Source organism: Schistocerca piceifrons, chromosome 5 (genome assembly GCF_021461385.2).
Source record: "Schistocerca piceifrons isolate TAMUIC-IGC-003096 chromosome 5, iqSchPice1.1, whole genome shotgun sequence".
Classification (NCBI taxonomy): domain Eukaryota; kingdom Metazoa; phylum Arthropoda; class Insecta; order Orthoptera; family Acrididae; genus Schistocerca; species Schistocerca piceifrons.
Window position 1 is genome coordinate 335,677,293 of NC_060142.1, and position 26,464 is coordinate 335,703,756.

Below are 26,464 nucleotides of genomic sequence, written 5' to 3' on the forward strand. Positions count from 1 at the left end.
TATATTGAGCAAGCAGTAAAGGAAACAAAAGAAAAATTCGGAGTAGGTATTAAAATTCATGGAGAAGAAATAAAAACTTTGAGGTTCGCCGATGACTTGTAATTCTGTCAGAGACAGCAAAGGACTTGGAAGAGCAGTTGAATGGAATGGACAGTGTCTTGAAAGGAGGATATAAGATGAACGTCAACAAAAGCAAAACAAGGATAATGGAATGTAGTCTAATTAAGTCGGGTGATGCTGAGGGAATTAGATTAGGAAATGAGGCACTTAAAGTAGTTAAGGAGTTTTGCTATTTGGGGAGCAAAATAACTGATGATGGTCGAAGTAGAGAGGATATAAAATGTAGGCTGGCAATGGCAAGGAAAGCGTTCCTGAAGAAGAGAAATTTGTTAACATCCAGTATTGATTTAAGTGTCAGGAAGTCATTTCTGAAAGTATTCGTATGGAGTGTAGCCATGTATGGAAGTGAAACATGGACGATAAATAGTTTGGACAAGAAGAGAATAGAAGCTTTCGAAATGTGGTGCTATAGAAGAATGCTGAAGATTAGATGGGTAGATCACATAACTAATGAGGAAGTATTGAATAGGATTGGGGAGAAGAGAAGTTTGTGGCACAACTTGACCAGAAGAAGGGATCGGTTGGTAGGACATGTTCTGAGGCATCAAGGGATCACCAATTTAGTATTGGAGGGCAGCGCGGAGGGTAAAAATCGTAGAGGGAGACCAAGAGATGAATACACTAAGCAGATTCAGAAGGATGTAGGTTGCAGTAGGTACTGGGAGATGAAAAAGCTTGCACAGGATAGAGTAGCATGGAGAGCTGCATCAAACCAGTCTCAGGACTGAAGACCACAACAACAACAACATAGCAAAATTAACTCTGTCCTCTACATCCTCATTTTTTAAAGTCTATTAGCAATCTATATAATGCATCTGGTATCATATTCTCAGTCCCATCACATATTGTATTGAAAACTTAAATTCTTGGAGAGAAAGTGCCCACTGTGGTAAATGACTGTACCAAAGCCTACTTTTTAGTAAAAAGCTTACCACTCTTTGGTTGCTGTGTACTGTAGTTACATGTCCTGCTAATAAGTATTTTATCTTCTTAAATGGTTGTACAACAGCTAATGTCTCCTACCCTGTGATTCCGTAACTCCTGTCGTGGTTTGCCTGTAATTGGCTTGTGAATGCTATTGGACAGTATTTTAGTCCATTAGATGTGTGTAGCTCCTGATGCAGATGATATGCCATATTTGGTGTCAAGTGGAAGGTTCCTCAGAATTTGTGTGAACTAGTAATGATGCTGATACTGAACTGTTTTTATTCTGTTAAATTCTATGCTGCCTTCTGGCTTCCATTGCCAAGGTGTGTTGTGTTTAAGGAGGGCCATTAAATATGGGGTGTTTTAATACAGTATGTGGCAAAATTTTTCTATAAAAGCCTATAATTCCTATTAATTTATGATTTTAACGGTTTCTTGTTTGATGGTTCAGGATACTTGTTTATGGTGTGTAGTCTACGTGGATCAAGCTTTAACCCATCAGTATTTACTACATGACATAAAAACTTGACCAAATTTTGTCCAAATGGTGACATAGAAGGTTTAATTGTTGTGCGTTGTGAATGCACTCTTCGTAAAAAGTTATTCAAGGATTTGAAAAAGTTCGAGCCAACTTTCAGATATGATTACTATGTCACCAACATGATTAAGTTTTTTTTGTGTAAGTCACTACCTATTACTTTGTTTAAAGCTCTGACAAATACTGATACTGAGATGTTGAGACCAAATGGTAATGCATTAAAGTGGTAAGATCTACTGTCGAAAAGAAACACTGTACATTTTTGTGGCCCTGCTTGTAATTGAATTTGCCTGTAACAGCCCATAGTAATGAAGTATTTTGTCTCTGTGGACTGTGATAGTAACTCTTCAATTGTGGGAGGTCTGTCTCATCCTGGGTCTATTATTTTGTCAACCGTCCTGCTATCGAGTTCTAATTGTATTGATCCTAAGTGTTTTTTAACTACAACTAATGGTTTGTTATAACAACTGTCAGATGGTTCTATAATGTTCCATGAGATCATCCTATGAATTTCTTTTCATACTGATTCTTTTGCTGCTGTTGGTTTTGGATATGCTGTTACAAAACTTTTTGGATGCTTTGTTTTTAATGTACTCCCAAAATCTTTGGTGGTTCCTGGTTTCAAAGAAAAAAAATCGTATGTGTTAAAGTAGCGACATCATATCTGACTTTTTTTAATCTTATCCCTGTAGATTTATTAATAATAAGCATAGTTTCATCTTCACTTATTTCCATATTATAATCATTGGTATAAATTTCCTGGCAACTGCATAAAACTGTTTCTGTGGTTATTGATGTATTAGATTTATGTAAAGTAACTGGTTCAAAATGTAATGATAATATTATATTTTCTGATGCATATTGAAATGTTGTGAAACCTTTATTATAATCTAATACAACCTTTTGTTCTGCTGGCCATTCTGTTTCTATAATTATCAAGACATATAATTCTGATAAACGAAACATGGGATAATCAAAATCCTATCCTTGGAGACTGACTCTTACTAATAATTCTGTATTTATTTGTTTACCTACAGTTCCTGGTAGCTCCTATTATTTTTGCTGCATTTGCAGGAAGTCTGTGGATATGTGCAACATGTTACGTTATTCTAGGAAATGTTAGTCAGTCATGCAAATCTCACTACCAGAAGCTAGGATTATATTTACAGAAATGTTTTCTATGTTTCATTTTAACTTCAGCTGTAAATATAGGGTGTCCCACTCAAACCTCCCTGATTTCAAGGACACAGGAGAGAAAAACCATAGCAGATATGACAATGAAAAATGCACCGCATTGTAGAGCATCTCAAAGAATTTATATTCCTGAATCAGAAGTGCCAAGTATCGTGGCCAGAGTGCAGCATGGTCACATGAAGTAAAAATGGCGACTCCAAAGTAGCGCGCGCAAGCAGTATTGTGGTTTGCAGAAATAAATTCGCCGATTACTGTGCAAAGGAATTATTGTCGTGTGTATGAATGTGATCCACCTGACATGAAAACAATTAAGGAATAGTATAGGAAGTTTCTGGCAACAGGAAGTGTTCTGAAACATTTTGGCGGTGCATGTTATGGAGTTTCAGAAGAGACAGTGGAGGACATCAAACAATTGTTTCTCAGAAGCCCACATAAGTCAATTCATCAAGCATCTAGACAACTTGATGTACCTCAATCAACATTGCATCGTGTAGTTCACCACCGTCTTTGTATGTGTGCTTACAAAAGTGCAAATTCTGCAACATCTGACACTGAATGACAAACCGCAACAACAAGAATTTGCTGTGGATATAGCATATTGATATGGATGTCAGCTTCCTGGAAAGATATTTTATTTTCAGACGAGGCAGCCTTTCATCAATCAGGAAGGGTTAATAGGCATAATGTTTGGATTTGGGGTTTGCAAAATCCGCACATTGTCATTGGCCATGTTCGTGATAGCCCTAAATTAAACATCTGGTGTGGGCTAATGCACGACAGGATTGTTGGACCGTTCTTCTTTGCGGAACAAACAGTGAATGGGTCAGTGTATCTGGACATGTTGGAGCAGCTTATGTACCCTCAGATACAAGACTTGCAACCCAACATCATTTTTCTACAAGATGGAGCTCTGCTGCGTTGGTCGATGGCTGTTCACAAGTTCCTGTGTAGGAAATTTCCCAGTTGTTGGATCGGACGTGGAGGACCCATTGCCTGGCCACCACGTTCACCCGACATTATGTTGCTTGAGTTCTTCATGTGGGGATTCGTGAAGGACCGCGTGTATGCGACCAAAGTTGACGATATTCCTACATTGCGACATCGTATCACTAATGCGATTGCAACAGTAACAGAGGAAATGTTACAAAGAACTTGGCAAGAAATTGAATATAGACTCGATATTCTTCGCACTGCAAATTGTTCACGTGCAGAGGTGTATTGCTGATAAATAAATAAATTCTTTAGGATTCTCTACAATGTGGTGCATTTTTCATTGTCATATCTACTGTGATTTCTTTTCCCAGGTCTTTGAAATCATGGAGATTTGAGTGGGTCACCCTGTATTTTCACATATTTAATAATTGGTGGCTCATGTTGTGCTAAGAGAGCATTTGTTATATTACTTCCCCTGTCATATCTTATTAAGCACTGAATCATCATCATCATCATCATCATAATCTCTCTAATGGTGTGTAAACCTATTCATTTATCTGCTCAGTATTTTCTGGTCTTTCATTTGCTGATCCTGTATTGTTGTTACCATTCTTATTTTCATTACCAATTTGTTCTGTGCTGCGTCTGGAATGCTGTCTTTCTAACTGATTTTCGTTAGGTCCATTTTTCAAGATAACCTAAAAGGTTCTTAACTTTACCCCAGCCCTTACTTAAAAGTTTATATCTTACTCTCCGAGATAATCAACTTATCACTTCCAGTAAATGTTCCCCACTGATCGGGTCATCTACATACTTGACCTTGTTTAATGGGTGTTCCACTTTTCTAGTTGTTGCTGTTATAGAGTTTGTACCCTAGTAATTCTAAACGTAATTTTTTCTGAGCGCTTTCACTCTAGTATTTCAGTTTAAATCTGAGTTTAGAATCGTTATATGTTTTAAATTAGTCTAACTTCAGCACACCCCCTTGCAATTCATTACTTGTTAAATGACTTAGCAACAAATCTTAGTTTGCTGTGGTCCATCCACGTGTCCGGTGACATATCTTTAAAAGCTTTTTTTTTTAAAAAAAAATGGGGTGTATGCCACCAGATGGTGGGAACTTCAGAAATTTATGATTTAATCCTCACTTAACACAGCTGTAAAATCGCCATCTGCATTATAATGTAACTTACTTCTAATTAACTCATCATGTTTTTCCTCCTCCTCCTGACTTGTATAATCTAAGTTCAACAAGCCACTACCTATATGAATTGTTTGTGTGTTACCATTGGTGTCATCTGTATGCTGTGTGTCATTGCTGTTCCACCTATTGACATCATATCAAACAGTGAAATCGAAATGGGAATATTCTATTCTGACAGTGTGCATTGTTTTTCACAAGTTCTTTCCCACATCCCCCTAGAACTTAGAACTACTTAAACCTAACTAACCTAAGGACATCACATACATCCATGCCCGAGGCAGGATTCGAACCTGCGACTGTAGCGGTCACGCGGTTCCAGACTGAAGCGCCTAGGACCGCTTGGCCACCACGGCCAGCTATGTCATTAAATCCCATGTCTAATTTTTGATGTAAGTGGTACATTTTACCATAAGTCAGAGACATGAAATTGGATATGTTCTCTTTCAGTTTTGAAAACCTACTATTCATTTGCTCTTCTAAATTTGTCTGTTTGTTAATTACATATGAGAATTGCTCCAACACTGTTTGCAGGAATCCCTCCCGTGTCACACTTTCTTCTGTGAAATTCATGGTTGCTGAGTAAATTGCCGACACTTCATAAATAGCAATACAAAATTATTTATACTGTTAACCAGTGTATGTTAAGATTCGGATTGATCGAGTGTCTACTGAAGACGTAGCTAGTCAAATGACACAGAGCAGTGCACATTACTATTTGCAATGTAATGTAATTGCCCACAGGATAGCTTCATGTGAATTATTCTTCTAACACAATATTTTCATTATTACAGTTTACACCAGATGATGGAACTTTATTTTAAGTGTTCTGAGACTGGTCACGTATACCCTAAAAGATTGATGATCCAGCAAATTTTGTGTGGTTTCTTCATTTTACAAAATGACTTATTCTGGTTGTCGTATCTGCTAAGGATGCTGCCTCACATCGTGGTGTCGGTCGCTGCTGTGTGGCATTATTGTTTGAGGTGCTGGAACTTGTGGAATGTTGCCAACTGTAGGTGAGATGCTCGCTGACGGCAGTGGCAGCGGATATACTAAAAGTTAACCTAATCTGCTTTAATAAAAATTGATCTTGATGTTGTAGTGCAATACCACTTTGTGGGCACTAATTGGTGGTATTAACAACCATTAAATTAAATCAAGACACTTGATGTCAAATAATTATTCCACGTGTCAGTGTGACGACTTGTTTACTTCTGTTGGCATACTTGGTAACCACTTATTTATCGGAGTTGTCAAGCTCAAATAATTTGTATTTTGTGTTAAATTAATTGCATTCGGTCAAAATAATCTGAATTCTAGTTACGTATCAGAACTATTTACTGTTTGATGCTATTACTTTGACACAAAATTGTAATGTAATGCTAAGCAGGATTTAACACCACTGTCTAGTAATGCCACACCTTTTGCATGACTATAATTAATTTTTCTCGTTATTGCTTAGCAATTATTTTTCAAGTATAGTGCTTGAAAGGCTGCCTCTCTGTAATTCATTATCTTCTTCTTGTCTTATTTCAATTGAAACATAATTATGGTGTCAAGTTGTATATTTAGCTTTGGTTGACAGCAGTCGTACATTCTTCCAGTTCGAAAGCAGGATTGCCGCTTGTGAGGGGTCATGTCATGCTTAAAATTTCTTGAAGTATGCCCCTGGCGTTGAAGTATGACCCTGGCACAAGTGGGAATAGACCTCCACAAAGACCGGAAAATCTTAGTAGAATGACACTCTGATCACAAAATGAAAGCCCAAGTACTGAACATTGATTGATTTATTATTCACCGAATATCTCAACAACAGTATTACATTGAACTTAACAGTCTGGGGACTTTGCACAGACACTCTACGTAGACTGTCTCATATCTTGGGATGCACATCAAAGACGTGTTGATTATGGTTTGGAAGCCCAAACCGCAGAACTTCACTAGAAGGAGCTCCATGGTGTTCCCTGCAGCATTGCGGACTCTGAGGAAATACTTGACCATGATGGTCAAATGAAGACCTTGCGTCACTGCATGCTGTCCCAGGAGTACCTCAAACATAAAAAAAATATGACCAACTGGAACCAGGATCGTACTACTCTTTCAGCTAATAGACACTAACTTCGTTTCTGGTGAATCAAGATTTGAACTGATCACATTTGCTCAATCATAAAAGCTGTAGCTTTGTACAGAGTCCATATGACACCCAAACTCTAGTTTATTTCACAAAATGGCCTTGTAGCCTCAGAACACTAAAGAGAAATCTTTAGAATAATATAGTATATGTCCCAGGTAGTTGTTTCCATTGCTTTTTCTGCAGACTGAGTTATGAAATAATACACTTGAGACATGTTTATTCGAAGTTTTCAGGTATAACTGGTGTTGTTCCATACTACTAGGTTACAGAAACAGAAATTCTCCATTTATTTGCATTACACAAGTTTTCCATGTACAGTGACCTTGCACATGAATTAAGCAAACACATTGATGGGTTTTGTAACTCTGTTATGGCTAGTTACTTAATTTCATGTTACATGCACCATTTGCCTGATACGTCATTATGATATGGAATGAGTCTTTTAAATTCACATCACAAATAAATTTTTAAATAGGGCTACATGCTGACCATTTACTTGTAGTTTTCTTTTTTTTTTAATATGTATGTGAGTTAGTTATTCCTACACTGCATCATTTACACATCAGAATAATAGAAATACATCTGCAGAATAGGAGTTCTCAGGGAATAACTTTTTCACTTTGTTTTCAAGTGTAACTTTGCCGTCTTACAGACATTTTATATGACTGGGGAGTGATCAAAAATTTTGGTAGCAACATTGTGCCTCGCTTTTCGTGCCAAAGGCAACCTTAACGTGGAATAATGAATGTCATTTTTTATTCTGATATTGTAATTATGTATATCATTCTTTCTTTTGAACAGCAGTGGATTATTTACATAAAAACTTCATGAGGGAATAAGTATACAGTGAGACAGTAGTCAGAATGCCTAACTGTGAACGTGTATCAGCAGGATGATTGTGGATGAACAGATATTATTCTTACACAACGTTTTTGAGCTATGAAGACTTTCTTTCTTGAAGATGAGTTACTCCAGAATATGGTTCCATAAGACATTATTGAATGAAAATTAGCAAAACATGTCAACTTACCGATTTGTCTCTCCCCAAGATTTACAATGATTTTAAGTGCGACTGTGGCTCAACTAAGTTAATTTAGGAGCTCCAGAATATGTTCTTTATAGTTTAAATTCTCATCAATATGGACAGCTATAAATTATGAAGTTCCTGACATCATTATTATTTCCACACTTGTGTGTTGCACTTACCATTGGTGTAATACCCTTAGATGTTCAGAGCTGAGTATGTTGTGTCTGTTCAAAATCTAAAGACCATTCACAGAACCCCAGTCGGTGATATTTTTAAGAAGATTGTTTACCATTTCTTTTGTTTCTGTATGTATGCGTGGATCTTATGACTGGTTGAATATACACTACTGGCCATTAAAATTGCTGCACCACGAAGATGCCGTGCTACGGATGCGAAATTTAACCAACAGGAAGAAGATGCTGTGATATGCAAATGATTAGCTTTTCAGAGCATTCACACAAGGTTGGCGCCGGTGGCGACACCGACAACATGCTGACATGAGGAAAGTTTCCAACCGATTTCTCATAGACAAACAACAATTGACCGGAGGGGGAAGGTAGAGGAACAGGAGGAGGAGAGATGTAAAAAGACAGTGTGTGCGTTAGTGGAATAGAAGGCTGTGTAGTAGTGCTGGAGTAAGAACAGGAAAGGTGATATGTGGGTTGGGTGAAGGACTCTGACTAATGAAGTTGAGGGCAGGAGGGTTATGGGAACATAGGATATATTGCAGGGACGGTTCCCACTGGTCAGTCAAGAAAAGCTGGTGTTGGTAAGAAGAATCCTGATGGCACAGGCTATGAAGCAGTCATTGAACTGAAGAACATTGTGTTCGGCAGCGTGTTCAGCATCTGGTTGGTCCAGCTGTTTCTTGACCACGGTTTGTTAGTGGCCATTTATGGGGACAGACAGTGTGTTGGTTGTCATGGCCACAGTTTGTCAGTGGCCAAGCACGACTCACGCCCCATCCTCACAGCTTCACTTCTGCCAATACCTCGTCACTTACCTTCCAAACTTTACAGAAGCTGTCCTGCAAACCAGGAGCTTCTGTAAAGTTTGGAAGGTAAGAGACGAGATACTGGCAGAAGTGAAGCTGTGAGGACGGGGTGTGAGTCGTGCTTGGGTAGCTCAGGTGGTAGAGCACTTGCCCACGAAAGGCAAAGGTCCCGAGTTTGAGTCTCGGTCTGGCACACAGTTTTAATCTGCCAGAAAGTTTCAAGAGAAATCTAGGCCGTGTTGAGTGATTTAAGTGTTCATTTCTCCAAAGTCATGTAGATTTAAATGGGTTGGCTCCCATACATTTTCTGCAAGAAGCTCTGACAGCCTATGTTTCCTTTTCTTATTCAGATGTAGGCTGTGTCTATTATATCTTGATCTCCAATTACAGCAACATTGCACTCATACGAGATTTCATTTCAGTCAGCAGCAGTCTGCTCAACTTAGTGTTCACACAGACCACAGCAGTGTTAATCCAGGGACTCACATGTTCATTGTATTGAATTGAAATGTATAGCGATAGGGTATTCTGATTAAGTGAAGCACCTTTTTGGAAGCCATTGGTCATTAATATAAATATTAAAGAATGTTGATGAAACACATTCCCTTTGGTTAACAGTGTACTTGAAGTACCCTTCTGCTTTTTCCCTGCTGATGTAATAATGGAAGTTTTTGATTCGAGCATTCCAAGTTGTTCAGTGAAGCTTGAAGGTATTTAACTTTGTCTGGTTCTTGGTTTTTATTATTATTATTATTATTATTATTATTATTATTGTTATTATTATTATTTGAAAAGAAAGAAAAACTGGAAGTAATTGAGAGGCTGTCAAATGAAAACTGAACACCTGTCACAATGGGGCCATGGAATGGTTCTATTCAAATGTAATCACCAAACACTTTAAGAAATTTATCCCACTGAGAGACAAGAGGATCAAGTCATGTTCCTGTTCGCCCCCTGAGGGATCTACAACTGCACTCAATCTTGCTCTTTGTGGTCTGAATGAAAACAATGTCCACACGTCTTTCTTCAAGTCGTCGAAAATCACACAGTAAAGATATAGGCTGTATTGAGGATGCTGCAGTGTTTCCCCACTAAATTGCTGAAGTGAACCCTTTATCCAGTTGGCAGGCTCATTAAGTTCCTTGAGTGTGCAACCATAATCAGCTTGCAGCACTATCAAGATACTTTACAGAAACGGTAACATGCCAAAAAGTCAAAACGCCCATGAATATTATTGGGTGGAATTGTCCTGTTGCACAATAATGCCCGTCTCCACACTGCCAGTCAGATGAAGGCTGCGCTTCAGCAATTTGTTTGGGAAACACTGCAAAATCCTCCTTATAGCCAAGATCTTTCACCGTGCGATTTTCACATTTTTGGTGACCCGAAAAAAATCATGCATGGACGTCAGTTTAAATCAGACGATCAAGTGCAAGAGTGGGTGCAGTCTTAATCTGTCAGCTGCCGACTGCATACTATAAAACAGGAATTGATCATCCCATCTCCCAGTGGGATAAATGTCTTAATGCATGTGGTGATTAGTTTTGAATAGAACCGTTCCATGGTCCTGTTGTGGTGGCTTTCGGTTTTCATTTGACTGCTGCTTATAAGTTGTGCTATACATACGGAATTTTAATCATTTTGCTGTGTGAGGCCGTGGTTACCATGTCTTCTATAATATTTGTAGAAGTGTAAGGGTCTACAGTACGTAACACGCGCTCACCAACCAACCTGTCTAGAATGCTGACAATTTGCTTGGTCAGTACACATGCATCAGGCCACAGTGCAACGCAGGGAGTACGCGACTGGCTGCCGTCCGCAGCGCGCCGTATTAACTGGTGTGGCCTCAGGCACGAATATGTGTCTTTTCTTAGCTCAGCATGGAGCCTTCCGATATGACCATAATTATGATGTCGGGCATAGTGATAATGGGTGCGCGTAGTGTGTGTGTTTTATAATTCGCCTTTGCTAATAAAGCTGTTTAAACTTTCTTCTCGGTGTTCGCGTATTGCTGTACCTCCAGGACCCACCGCTTACAAATCCTGACAAATATTTCGTGTAATTATCATCCTGGGCAACAACACAAAAAACCTCCTCATAGAAGACTTTTTTTTTATAATCCGTACTGTAGTCAAAGTTTTATAGCAATGGGAAATTCACATTAGCTCACACATTTGCTCAGCAGATCTTGTCCGTGAGCAGCAGACAAGCTGTTGCAAGAATTCTTTGTGCTCTACAATTGATGTGCATTGAGTACAATATTTTTTAAGTTTAAAAGCTGAAGATTAAACTGGTATGTGATGAAGTGGTACTATATCAAACTGGGAGAGGAAAGAAGCTTTATAGCTTAGCTGACTAAAAGAAGGGGTGGATTAATAGGATACATGCTGCAGCTAATCATTGTTTAGTTTTGAAGCTCTAACAGCAACAGATTAAGTTACGCTTATTATGCAAACAACGTTAAAAAAATAGTTGTTTGCATAACACATGGATCTGAATCCCATAAGAAATAGTTAATTTGGTAGTTTGTGCGTGCATGTGCAATTTTTGGGTTTGGCATGAATAAGAACTATTTTATCATAAATTACCGACTTTTCCTTAATTACTCTGCAGATTTAATTTCAAACTGTTTTATATTAATTGATAAGCGATGGAGTTGTTCTTTAATTTTATTTATTTGTGTCAGAGGCAAACAACAATAAAAATACATATTTCGTTATGTAATGGTACTTGGTGAAAAACTTATAAAACATTATCTGCCCAAAATTATGTCATATCATGGATGTGAGGTGTTAAGTGCTGTCCAGTCCTCCATTGTTTACCTCAAAGGGCAGTTGCTGCAGTTCATGTAGAGGGCTGTGGTTTGATCTCCACTACATTTGTAGAGCATTTATGGCTAGGCAAGCTCCCCTTTAACTTACTTACTCTGTAACTGCAAACACCAGAGTGAAGTCTAATTAACGATTTATAGATAGACCAGTATTCCTGATGTCCTGGGGGGAGATGTGCAGTTGGTAGCGTACAGCCCGTAAGGTGAGTGTTTCTCATCCTCCTGCAAGTCTGAGGAGGTTTGTTTAGATTTTTAATTGTATGGCGGAAACTCCTCTTAGACCTCAACGGCTGGTGGCCAGGTACTCGTATAACAGGTGTGCCTTTGCACTTTAGATCTCTCATTTGTGTCACAAACTTCTCATCTAAAATCTGGTGGAGCAATAGTGTTTGTTACTCTTTGATGTGTTTTTATAAAATCACTGTGTTGCTACAAAGGAAATGCTCTAATTTTCAAATTCTGTTTTCTCTAGAATTCAGAAATGGGTGGCTAATTCGCACAGCATCTAAATCTTTTGCGGTGTACGCTGCGACATCGACAGAGAAACAGGAATGGATGGCACATATCAACAAGTGTATTGAAGATTTGCTGCGGAAAAGTAAGTTTTCTTCTTGTAATATAACTACTCTTTCATTTTTTAATCAACTTTTCTTGAATCTACCTATAACAGAACTTAACTGTACCAAACACCAACCACCATAACCTTCAGCATATGTAGTTTGCGCAGGATACGGTGGCTGATGCACAGTAACCAGTTTTTGTCCAAAGTGCAGGACGAGTTCATTTTTTTGTTTGGAAGGGGAGGTCGATGAACATTTTCCTTATTTCAGCCAGTCGGCACTGACAGAATCGAGGCGCATACCTTGCAATCTTTCTGAAACAATTTCTATTTGGTACAAAAATTAATTTCTGCATTACTTGTAGCTTTATATGTCAGGTTCATTATGATGTGCCCATCATTTTGTTAATGGTTGTAGTAATTTTGATATTTACGAGGAAGTAAGACATTATGCGAAATTTGAAAAAGTTTGCAATGAAAAATAGGGGTCGCTATGATTTTGCATTTGGTGCATACTAGATACTATTTTGTTGCATATGACATTTAGCTAACATGTTGAATTTTTTTTAGACTTGGGTGGAAGTCTCTACCTGTCACCAGTCTTGAGAAAAAATTATGTGACATTGCATTTGTGACAGCACCGCACCAGTGATAAAGCCAGAGTGAAATATCCACAGCTTCCTCATATTTGATAAACGGTTTGAGATATTGGCAAATGTTAACACACAAAGAGGAGAGCATTTTGCTGTGTGGTTAATATGCAAAACTTCATTGTCTACTGTGTTATTCCACCAACTACAGACATTTTAGGTGAAAGAATGTAATTTGTAAGGGTCATCAATAGCTGGTGAAACAAGAAATGTTAAGGGTTTTGGAAAAAGATAACTGAAGTCATTACTTGTTTATTTTGTACCAATGATGTGCTTTTGCATGAGATGCTGAACTTATGCTTCCTCAGTTCCTCGCTTAATACATTTAATAAGCCAATGTTTAGAATTCTCTTGCAGTTGCATCTGCACAACATGTTAGTGAGGGGAGACTGTGTAAACTTCTCTGAGTTTTGGCAAAAGAAGCAAATTTTAACATGGCAACAAAAGAAATGTGTAGGTTTTACTCAAAATACCCCACTCATGACACTTCTCTGAAAGTTACAGATGGTTAACAAACCAGGTGAAAATAAAGCGCTACATTTTCAGCGGAATTCTTTTTAGATACTAACTGAAGCAGAGGTGACATCTTTTTGAATGGTCACCGTGCAAATATGAGCGTGTAGGGGCTCCAGTTAATACTTACAAAAAATGTGAGTGCAGGCTGCGGTCTAGTATGGCATTTTCCCTCCAGTGCTTGACATTTCCCCTACAGTGCGTGCCCGCAGCCCCCACCACTACCACTCTCCTCACGCTTACACTGCCATCTGCTCATGTACCGGCCATGTTATTCTGTGCTCACCGTACATATAGTTCAATTGATCTAGGGAGAAAGATATATTCCTGGTTATTTTGAATTTAGGGGTCTAACTTGGATACTTTTTCCCCGCCTTTGCATACAATCATATATCAAGTTATCAGTGAAACATTTTTGTTCCAGCTAGATGAAGATTCTTCTTATATCATATTTTTGTTCTACTTATATCATATTTTTACGCACTTGTGTTTCTTAGACTATTCGGCTTACTGACATAATCTAACAACTTCTACTAATGCTGATAGCATTAGTCGTCTCCAGAATCTGTCTCATTATCTTAGCTAATAGTTGTCAAACATTTCTTATGTAGCCCAAGTATTTTGTTTTATGTTGCTCTTTGTTTCCCTCATTTGCCTGTGAATTTATTCTTGGTACTTTTTACCTCCATGTTTTGGATGTTTTTGTACTTTCCTTTCTGTGAGGCCATTCAAGTTGGGCCTTAGGGGTTTATTGGAGATTTCTAATTATTTTACTTGCAACAGAGTTCACAGCTGTGATACATTTCTTGAAAGAAATAAGATTCGTGGAAAGCCTTTTATTTATAGCTATTTTATCATTTTGCATGTGCTGTGTTGGTTGTGTAACCATTCTCAAATAAAATGTGTAATCTGTTATCTGCATATGTTTTGGGTTATTTTCATGAGCAGTCTGTGGTTGGCTGGGATTGAAAGCTGTAACCGTCATGATGTTCAGTGTGGTACAAACATTAGCACACAGCTAAACCGTTTACAATTGTTAGGTAGCACTGAGCTGTGTGCAGTGACAGTTTGTTCGACACAAGTTGTTACTGCACACAGTTCAATGCTATCTGGTATTGGTAAATGGCGTACTTGTGTGCTGCTGTCTGTTTTGTACCAAAAATTGTGGCTACAGCTTTGAAGTCTGGCCAACAACAGACTGCTCATGAAAATGACTGTAACCCAAAACATATGCAAATAACGAGTTAAACATTTTATTTGAGAATGGCCACACAGCAGAAAGTGTTACATGCAAAATAACAAATTGGAAATAAATAACAGCTGTTGCCAGAGACTAACAAGTCAAACACTCTAGTTTATCTGGCCCCTTACTTATTAGTAAATATATTTTCAAAGGAATTACATATGAAAATGGTGTCCTGTTTCTCCTTTACAGTATTGATTTGAACTTACAACATATTATGTAATTCTTAGATTCCACAGTATTGTTCTCACTGTGTATTATATTAGTCTGAGGAATTCCAGTTGAGAATAGTGTGTGCCTTAAAGAGTGTTTTTACTTTAAATTTAAAAGCTTTAGGTTTACCACATAAAATGTTTTTCTTACTGTTTCGTGTTGAAAGATTATTGAAAATGAATGGTGCAAAGAACATAATACTTTCATCAGTGCAATTACGAAGAAGCAATTCAGTTCTTAGTCTTTGCCATGTTCTACAGTAGTGTGTGTATGTGGAGGCAGATGGTGGGCAGATGTGCAGAAGCTCATGCAATAACTTTATGCAACAGCTAATGGTGTTAGTCTTCCATTTCTACACCACAAGCTTTTCAGAGTGTGATTTCAGGATTTGACGATTTTTTTTCATGACAGTGTGTCTCCTGATAGCTATTGCGTTATCTTGTGTTCATTATGGACAGTAGTAACGAAATGCATTTAATGTTATGTACAGACCACTCTCACTTATTTCTTCACCAGTTTTTCAAGAGTGTTTAAAGTAGAAAATGTAACACATCTCTGCATTCCCATTTATAGAAAATGTAATACATCTCTGCATTCCCATTTGTGGGGAGAGAGCAGTTGCACCATGTGAGCTGAGATCAGAGAGCTGCTACAAAGTATTATTTCTCCCCTTCTGTAGATCAGTCATTTACCTCTCTTCTTGGTTGCATGTTATTCTGTGTCTGTATGCTGTTCATATTCATGCAATACATTTAGCTTCAGTAATCTTATCCGCAATCGAAGGTGCCTACCAATGCTTGCAATTGCTCACGACCATGCATGCTCCCATTGAGGTAGTTCCTGCCACTTCTTCCAGGATGTGTGACAACATAGTACACCACTGGCCATTAAAATTGCTACACCATGAAGATGACATGCTACGGATGCGAAATTTATCCGACGGGAAGAAGATGCTGTGATATGCAAATGATTAGCTTTTCAGAGCATTCACACAAGGTTGGCGCCGGTGGTGACACCTACAACATGCTGACATGAGGAAAGTTTCCAACCGATTTCTCATAGACAAACAGCAATTGACCGGTGTTGCCTGGTGAAATGTTTTTTTGATGCCTCGTGTAAGGAGGAGAAATGCGTACCATCACGTTTCCGACTTTGATAAAGGTCAGAATGTAGCCTATAGCAAATGCAGCTTATCGTATCGCGACATTGCTGCTCACGTTGGTCGAGATCTAATGACTGTTAGCAGAATATGGAATCGGTGGGTTCAGGAGGATAATACAGAACGCTGTGCTGGATCCCAATGGCCTCATATCACTAGCAGTTGAGATGACAGGCATCTTATCCGCATGGCTGTAACGGATCGTGCAGCCACGTCTTGATCCCTGAGTCAACAGATGGGGACGTTTGCAGGACAACAACCATCTGCATGAACAGTTCGACGATGTTTGCAGCAGCATGGACTATCAACTCAGAGACCATGGCTGCGGTTACCCTTGATGCTGCATCACAGCCAGGAGCGCCTGCGATTGCGTACTCAATGACAAACCTGGGTGCATGAATGGCAAAACGTAATTTTTTCGGATGAATCCAGGTTTTGTTTACAGCATCATGATGGTTGCATTCGTGTTTGGCAACATTGTGGTGAACGCACATTGGAAGCGTGTATTCGTCATCGCCATACTGGCGTATCACCTGGCGTGATGGTATGGGGTGCCATTGGTTACACATCTTGGTCACCTCTTTTTCGCATTGACAGCACTCTGAACAGTGGATGTTACATTTCAGATGTGTTTCGACCCATGGCTCTACCCTTCATTTGATCCCTGCGAAACGCTATATTTCAGCAGCATAATGCACGACCACATGTTGCAGATCCTGTATGGGGCTTTCTGGATACAGAAAATGTTCTACTGCTTCCCTGGCCAGCACATTCTCCAGATCTCTCACCAATTGAAAACGTCTGGTCAATGGTGGCCGAGCAACTGGCTCATCACAATACGCCAGTCACTACTCTTGAAGAACTGTGGTATCGTGTTGAAGCTGCATGGGCAGCTGTACCTGTACACGCCATCCAAGCTCTGTTTGACTCAATGCCCAGGCGTATCAAGGCCGTTATTACGGCCAGAGGTGGTGGTTCTGGGTACTGATTTCTCAGGATCTATGCACCCAAATTGCGTGAATGTCAGTTCTCGTGTAATATATTTGTCGAATGAATACCCGTTTATCATCTACATTTCTTCTTGGTGTAGCAATTTTACTGGCCAGTGGTGTAAATGGACAACCTTTTATTTGTTTTCCATTTTATAGGTAAATTTTTGTCTCTTAGTCACTACTAATGTGCACCTGCAAGTTGTACAGGTAAGTTATTAACTACCCTTCTTTGAGATAGCAGCCTCGTGATGCCAATTGATTATTTTTTTGAGATAGCAGATCTTGTATATTTATCACCTTGGTTAGTAATTAATTTTTGAAAATTGTGAGAACTATTGTCAGCTATCTCTTTTTTGATATATGCCATATGTGTATTCTTGTCTTCTTTCTACATCTACATCTACATGGATACTCTGCAAATCACATTTAAGTGCCTGGCAGAGGGTTCATCGAACCACCTTCACAATTCTCTATTATTCCAATCTCATATAGCATGTGGAAAGAATGAACACCTATATCTTTCCGTACGAGCTCTGATTTCCCTTATTTTATTGTGTTGATCGTTCCACCCTACATAGGCCAGTGTCAACAAAATATTTTTGCATTCGGTGATTGGAATTTCGTGAGAAGATTCCGTCACAACGAAAAACGCCTTTCATTTAGTTATTTCCAGCCCAAATCCCATATCATTTCTGTGACACTCTCTCCCATATTTCCCGATAATACAAAACATGCTGACTTTCTTTGAACTTTTTCGATGTACTACGTCAGTCTTCCCTGGTGAGGATCCCACACCGCGCAGCAGTATTCTAAAAGAGGACGGGCAAGCGTAGTGTAGGCAGTCTCTTTAGTAGGTCTGTTACATTTTCTGAGTGTCCTGCCAATAAAACACAGCCTTTGGTTAGCCTTCCCCACAACATTTTCTGTGTTCTTTCCAATTTAAGTCATTTGTAATTGTAATACCTGGGTATTTAGTAGAATTTACAGCTTTTAGATTAGTCTGATTTATTGTGTAACCAAAGTTTAACGAGTTCCTTTTAGTACTTATGTGGATGACCTCACACTGTTCATTATTTAGGGTCAACTGCCACTTTTCGCACCATTCAGATATTTTTTATAAATCGTTTTGCAGTTTGTTTTGATCTTCTGATGACTTTATTAGTCGATAAACGACAGCGTCATCTGGAAACAACCGAAGACAGCTGCTCAGATTGTCTCCCAAATCGTTTATAGAGATAAGGATCAGCAAAGGGCCTATAACATTACCTTGGGGAATGCCTGAAATCACTTCTGTTTTACTTGATGACTTTCCATCGATTTCTATGAACTGTGACCTCTCTGACAGGAAATCGCAAATCCAGTCACATAACTGAGATGATATTCCATAAGCACGCAATTTTACTAAGAGCCGCTTGGGTGGTACAGTGTCAAAAGCCTTCCAGAAATCCAGGAATGCGGAATCGATCTGAAATCCCTTGTCAATAGCACTCAGCACTTCATGTGAATAAAGAGCTAGTTGTGTTTCACAGGAACGATGTTTTCTAAACCCATGTTGACTGTGTGTCAATAGACCGTTTCCTTTGAGGTAATTCATAATGTTCGAACACAATATATGTTCTAAAATCCTGCTGCATATTGACGTTAACTTTCCAGTCTTTGGGTACGGATCTTTCGTTGAGCGAATGGTTGTATATGATTTTTAAGTATGGAGCTAATGCATCAGCATACTACTAAAGGAACCTAATTATGAAACAGTCTGGACCAGAAGACTTGCTTTTATTAAGTGATTTGAGTTGCTTCACTACTCCGAGGATATTTACTTCTATGTTACTCATGTTGGCAGCTGTTCTCTATTCGAATTCTGGAATATTTACTTCATCTTCTTTTGTAAAGGCATTTCGGAAGGCTGTGTTTAGTAAATCTGCTTTGGAAGCACTGTCTTTGATAGTATCTCCATTGTAATTGCGCAGAGAAGGCATTGATTGTTTCTTGCCACTAACATACTTCACATACAACCAGAATTTCTTTGGATTTTCTGCCAGGTTTCGAGACAAAGTTTCATTGTGGAAACTGTTATAGGCATCTCGCATTGAACTCCGTGCTAAGTTTCGAGCTTCTGTAAAGGACCGCCAATCTTGGGGATTTTGCGTAAGGCATTGTTATTAATTAAATTTCTGTTATGTTAATCCTGTTGAAAGTGCCGTCCAACTGTGACTGAAGTTTTGAGTGACACTACTGAAAGAGAAATGTGCCATCTGCAAAATAGAAGACTTCAACCATTCAAATTGTCATATTCCTCATATCAGTCCGTTCCTCATAATAAATCTTCAATTTGGTAACTGGACAGTTTTGAATGACATTACAAATGACTGAGTTTTGATTGTTCGTAACTTTTGGATCAGTTCATCCCCACCCCCCACCCCAACCCAATACTTTGATAACCTTTTGGTAAAATGTTGTACTCCGCTGAAGTTTTACAGAAGTACATAACTGCCTTAATCACTGCCTTCAGTTCTCTGGATTATCTCTCCAACATGGAGCATACATGGATTTGCTATTTCTCCATATTAGTTCACATTATGTTTTAGCACCAATCATTTCCATTATAGTTCACAACTTGGTGCTCACTCAAATGTAATCCCTCCCACCCTATTTCAGTTGGATGATACAGTGGCTGTCAAAGGGGTCAGAACATTGTTCTTGCAAAATGTTGTATATTGGATGCATCCGTTCCCAATCAATGCCTCCGCATCATCTTCATTGTGCGCCACACCTCACCGGCTCTGGACTCTGGTACCTGTATGTTGCATGCCTAAACTGTCTATCTGCCATCCCTCCCTCACACATTCCTATCCTGAATGCCTGCTGCCTCGTTTACAGTGGAAATTTGGATTAAATTGCTGCATTCCATTCAAAAAATCAACTTCAGTAACTTTTTTTGTTGTACATGCTTAGTTATTTGTGCACTTCGGTACCTTTTAAAACTTCACTTTAGAAAAAAGCCTGTTTTTCTAATGAGCTGTCGATAAAGTCCAAATGTACTTCAAGGGTTGTCATGTTTTTAAAATGTAGGCATGTCCTTTCAGTGTTCATAGTATCAGAGAGATAGCTGCTTCAGCACATAGGTTAGTTATGAGGAGCATTAATATTGAACACACTGCATGTTTTTCTTCAACAGAGTACGTATTCAGATTCCACATAGTAATTTATATTATATCCTATTTTTTAATCCTATTTTTTGTTTTACACTCAGGTGTCAACTGATAATTTAACTGACATTTGTCAGTTTTCGCGCTGGTACTCTCTCTTCTTCTGCTCTGGTTGCCAACTAAATAATAAAGTTGATATTGAGAGGTAGCTACTGTGCATGAAGAGGTTTTTATAGTCACTTTCCATGTTTATACAGTGAAATTAGCAGCATGCACCGCTTTGCAATAGTGTGTGACTATACCTTGTCATATGATAAAATTTAGTTCCTTAATGGCCAGTCTTATACTACACTTTGCTTTATTGAGTGAAAGTGACAAGTACAGGTACATTGGCTGCGGGTAATAGCTGTGGCTTGGAGCGACATTTCTTCCAAGAATCTCCTACTCAACTACACATAGTGCAAGGTTATTTACATTTCTGTGGAGTCATCATCTGATGCATATGAAATAGCTGAATAGAGATGGTTTCACTGTCGATAAATTACACGAATATAAATTGGGGCATAGGCTTCAGAGCAAGTGATACTGTAAGGTATAGAAAATGGATGACAGGTATTTCATTTTGGCAATGTGAATATATCTGTAGTGTGTTATTTCATTCAGAAGATTTGATTCTGTAATATGTAACATCATAATATTCTACATTGAAATAGAACTGGTTTAAAGTTAAGGAAGTGAATTGTCCCATTCTTTTTCTTCCTCTTGTCACTTGGATGAAAGCATGAAACGGATTATGTCAAAAGCTACTTCACATTGTTCCATTGCATGATGAAAATTTGGTACAAGCAAATTACATGGTTTAATGAAATTGTTCCTTTAAAAGTGGGCGTTTCTTCTGTGGCTAGGGGAGCCATTTAGCTATAACTATACAAAAAGTATAGAATTTAATTATCCAAACTGTGTTAGAAGCTATAAGTTGTGGGAGAAATGATGTAGTAACAGTTTTATAACTGATATTAGTATTCATTTTGCTATGCTACCATCTTGTCTCTGTTAATTACTTCCTTCCTAATTAGGAATATCCTTTATTTGACTGTGAGGCATCATACTGTGAAATGGTAACTCCTCTTTACAGTAGTTGATCAGTAATTATGATTTTACTATACACTTAACTACAAAATGGCGCAAGCAAATTGTTGTTGTTGTGGTATTCAGTCCTGAGACTGGTTTGATGCAGCTCTCCATGCTACCCTATCCTGTGCAAGCTTCATCATCTCCCAGTACTTACTGCAACCTACATCCTTCTGAATCGGCTTAGTGTATCCATCTCTTGGTCTCCCTCTATGATTTTTACCCTCCACGCTGCCCTCCAGTACTAAATTGGTGATCCCTTGATACCTCAGAACATGTCCTACCAACCGATCCCTTCTTCTAGTCAAGTTGTGCCACAAACTCCTCTTCTCCCCAATTCTATTCAATACCTCCTCATTATTTATGTGATCTACCCATCTGAGCAAGCTACCACACATGAAATAATTCTTATGCAAATAGGTGGGGAGATGCTAACTGTACTGTTATTTGTTTCCAAACTTTTAGATGTTTGAGGGTGTGACACTAACATCACAAATGGAACACAGTAGCAGGAACAATTGAGCCTATCTGCATTCCTGCTCGCAGAAAATGTTAACATGTAAAACACCTCAGACTGAACAGCATGTAATTAACTAATAATCAGTAATTAAATGTACAGTTATAGCAGCATTGAATTGATGGCACAATGCTCACTGTGGTGGATGGTCTTTTAATTACAACTGTGAAAATTGTATAATTCTTATAAATATAAGTGTGCATAAGTTCACTGTCTAGTAAATATGTGAAAGACTGCATTCAAATAGTGGAAACTCCAGATTGGAATATCGACAATATTAGGAAAATGATAGGTTGCTATTCACCATATTGATGACATGTCGAGTTGCAGCCATGCACAATGAAAAGACTTACACATTTAGCTTTCAACCCAAGCCTTCTTAAAAACACACAAGCCAGCACACTGCTCGCACACATGGCCGCTCTCTGGTGCAGCTCCAACCAGAAGTTTTGGCTTTGGTCGAAAACTCATGTGTAACAGTCTTTTCATTTTGCATGTCAGGAACTCAACATGTCATCTTTATGGAAAGACAACATTTAACTAACATTATGCAAAAACTTGAGCTGCACTGATTAGCACTTCAATTTTCTCACACATAATGAAATTATTGTTTTCACTGAACTTTATTCACCACAGTGCCTCTACTGCTTAGTAATGAATTTGGAACTCTTTCTTGTAAAGTCAGCTTTGTTGAATATGCCACAGTTATTTGATATATTTGCTACAGGAAGCTGATTTATTAGTCAGATGATCCCATTGCATTAGTTGATTTTAGAATATATTAACTTTAGCTTGTACAAGATTTCTTTTGTAATTGTTAACTACAAAACAAATGTTTTAGGCACATGGAATGTAGTATTGGGTTGCACCTACTACTTAACTAATAAAATGTGTAAGACCATTTGCAATGAACAGACAAGAGATTATTCAAAATAAAGCACCACGATTGAGAGAGGTTGGCTTCACAGTTCAAAAACATGACTTTCCCAAATGGCCTCCTGAGACATATTCACTGATTACACACATATTAGCTGATTACACAACACACGTAACACATTATATGTTAGTTCATAGTTGCTTCAATGAACAGTTAATTTGCCTCTGTTAGGAATGCTCCACAATTTCAAACAGTTGTGTCTGTTAAAGATTTGGCTCCATATAAGCTGCTGAATCTTTGTACAAATAGCTATCCACTGTCTGCAACATTCATTAGGATGGCCATTCCACCAAAACAAAACTGGCTTTTAAATACTTGCAGATATAGAACCAACATCACAATGGTATACAGCTGTTATACAGGGTGGAGCAAGGAAGACACAGTTTTCACTGTTGAATAACTGAAAGATGGTTTTATTTTTAAAAATCTTGTTTTTGAAATCTGCATACCTTAATTAGGTTCAGAAAATAATATTGCTGAAACGATGTCCTTCTTGCTGGACACAAATTTGGATCCTCATATGAAAGTTATTCATGGCTCATTCCAACATCTAATTCGGGACAGCTTCAATTTCCTGGTAAATGGAAGTCTTGAGGTCATCAATTGCACGGGGCTTGTTCATGTACACTCCTGTCGTCAAAGCATCCCCACAAAAAGAAGTCACAGATCGATAGATTGAGTGAGCATGGGGGCCAAGGAACATCACCATATCATGAAATGACATGTCTTGGGAACATTTGTTGAACCACTTCCATGGATGCTCTCGCCGTGAGCTGGCACCATCTTATTGGAACCACATTTCTCTCATGCTCAATCAACGCATTTTAAGTTCTGGACAAAGAAAGTTGTTTAACATTTCGATCTAGTGCACTGATGTCACAGTAACTGCAGTTTCTACCTCTTCAAAAAAATTAGTGTCCAACAAGCCCTGTCTTAGAGATAATGCACCACACTTTTGACTTTTGAGCTGTAGAGAGGCTTTTGGTGTAACTCATGTGGGTTGTCCGACACCCAGTACAGACAGTTCTGTACATTAACACAACCATTCTCTACATTCTCATAAACATTTAGATGAAAATTTGTTTTATCACCAATGAATATTGGGACATCTGCATCTTCCGTAAGAATAGTGTCCACTATGTCACAAAATTCTCTATGCTGCACAAAATCTGTTTCACTTAGCTGCTGGACAATCATTTTGTACAGGTGAAAATTGAGCTCATTGTGTATGATGCGAAAGGCATACCCAGTGATACAGCGTATCACCTAGCTGATCATTTCGGACCAACTAGAACTGCCATTCTTACACTATATACATTTTCCAGATTCGAACTGAATAGGAAAGACCAGGTGATTTCTTTTTCATCACAGATCCAGTATTCCTAAACACTGCAACCTCTTGAAGTATAATGTTTCAGTCTGGGTCAACATCTAGATGCCTAACGTTAAACTTTTGATGGTAAAGATGTTGAACCATGACCACAGAATCTTTGTTTCTAAAGAACTGCTACACTGTGAACACACGACACTCTATACTCCAATATTCCACAGCGACTGAAATTGCTATGTCTGAACTGCCTGCCAACAGTCGCTCGAGATCAGTAACCCACTCATTGATGAGTACTAGCAGTTTAAAAAAAAAAACATGTGTTTCTTCTGCTCCACCCTGTATAACAGTTGATTTCAAAAGTAGCATTTACAAACAGTTTAACAAGGTTGAATCTGTGTGCTCATAAGCAACTTTTCATCAACACTTCCAAAGACAGTCCAATGAAAAGGCGGGATAGGATTGCTTTCTTTGTCCAGCAGTAAATCTCCTAACTGATGTAATAGCTATTTCTTTACAGCCATTACTCTCTCATGTACTACATAAACTTTTTGACAGTACTATTTAATATTTTGTTTTATGTATGACATAATTGAAGTAGTAAAGATCTTAATATTAACAGATATTATCTAAAACACAATAAAGAATGAAGTTGATTCATTCTAATCTTTATCGGTAGGTAGCAGCATGTTGCGGTGCTGTACTAGTGTGTCATGCAGCTCTTTGTTAATTTGTGCTACTACCACTAGATGGAGCTGGCTTACACACTGTTGGTAGCATGTGTTATGCCAGATTGTCTGTGCTACAGACATGCGCTACCAATGCATAAAACAAAAATTGATTCTGACGAATTTATATTGATTGTAATACATGTATCATTGCAATTTTTGCTGTGTTCAATAATACAGGTGGTAAAAAGGCGGTAGAAGTTCATGCTGCTGTCTGGGTACCTGATTCTGAGGCTGCTGTCTGCATGCACTGTAAAAAAACTCAGTTTACTGTGCTGAATCGACGGGTAAGTCAGATTTTTTTAAATGTCGTTTGTTGCATGTTTAGTAGAAGTGAGGATTAAGTTAGTGTAGCAAGAATCACAGTAGTAAGAAGTCAAACTCCAATAATTTCAATACCACTCTCTAATAATTGTTTGCATAAAACTTCATGGATTCGTCAATTCATTCATTCACTCATTATATTTCATAAATCCTATCACAGGGTGCGTACGGCCCAGGACAACCGGGAAATCTGGGAAAAACCGAGGAATTTTTTCATCTGGGAGAAAACTGGGAAAAACCCGGGAATTTGTTAGAATTCTGGGAATTTTTCATTGCTTTTGTTTTCAGTTAAATTTTTGTAATTTTGACTTATAAGAACCTATATTTTAACAAAGGATATTACTGTATCCCGCTACTGCAGAATAATACTGCAGCAATAAAACATGAACGAGAGAAAAAACGAAAATAAAACTTAAATTGCAAAGGAAATGCGCCATATGCAACAACAAAACACAGTGTGCATACAAGTGTCTGCGAACAGCAAAATGTGCCATAGGCTTTAGGAAGACTATGCAATGCTTCATAACAACAAATTGCCTCTGATGAGCGTTACTTCACAACTGTTTACATTAGATTTGTTTTAGCAGTTACGAGCGGGATCATGTGCATGTGCAGTTGAGTGGTACCTTCTCCCGCTTCTGCCTACACAAATGTGGCTGCTGACTGTGTAAGCAGTCGCAGCAAGCAGCTAGATGCTACCAGGGAAAAATTTGCCGGCACGCCCAAGCTCCCAGCGCCTAGCATGTAGCGCTCATTGGTCTAGTGATTATTCATATGATTTTGAAAAGCATCCCTGTCGATTTTTTAACACATTCTAAGTTGATTTCTGAATGAATCATAAGTTGATTTGTGAATATGTGCATAGTGTACGTGATGTCTCTGTCAAGGGAATCTTTGTTGCATCTAGAAACAAACTTCCCTGCAGACAGAAGGGGATATATGAGCTGAGCAGAGTAAAGCAGAACGGATGAATGCCAACCACTGTCTCGTTATGTGGTTGATTGGGTCTGCGAATGATGAGCGTTGTTATTATTACTAGCAAAATCCATAGATTCAGACTACCAGAGTGGAAATAAACAATTAACAGGAATAACTGGTAAGAACGATTACATATGATCTTC

At 38.4% G+C, this 26,464-nt stretch overlaps 1 protein-coding gene across 2 annotated transcripts in view; it reads left to right on the forward strand.

Moving 5' to 3' along the window:
- LOC124798430 (pleckstrin homology domain-containing family F member 2) overlaps positions 1-26,464 on the forward strand; it is a 138,732-nt gene that overhangs the window by 32,359 nt on the left and 79,909 nt on the right. For both annotated transcript variants that reach the window (XM_047261839.1, XM_047261838.1), the window contains exons 5-6: positions 12,374-12,499; positions 25,200-25,306. In XM_047261839.1, the coding sequence (XP_047117795.1) occupies positions 12,374-12,499; positions 25,200-25,306 (233 nt within the window). The remainder of the gene's footprint in view (positions 1-12,373; positions 12,500-25,199; positions 25,307-26,464) is intronic.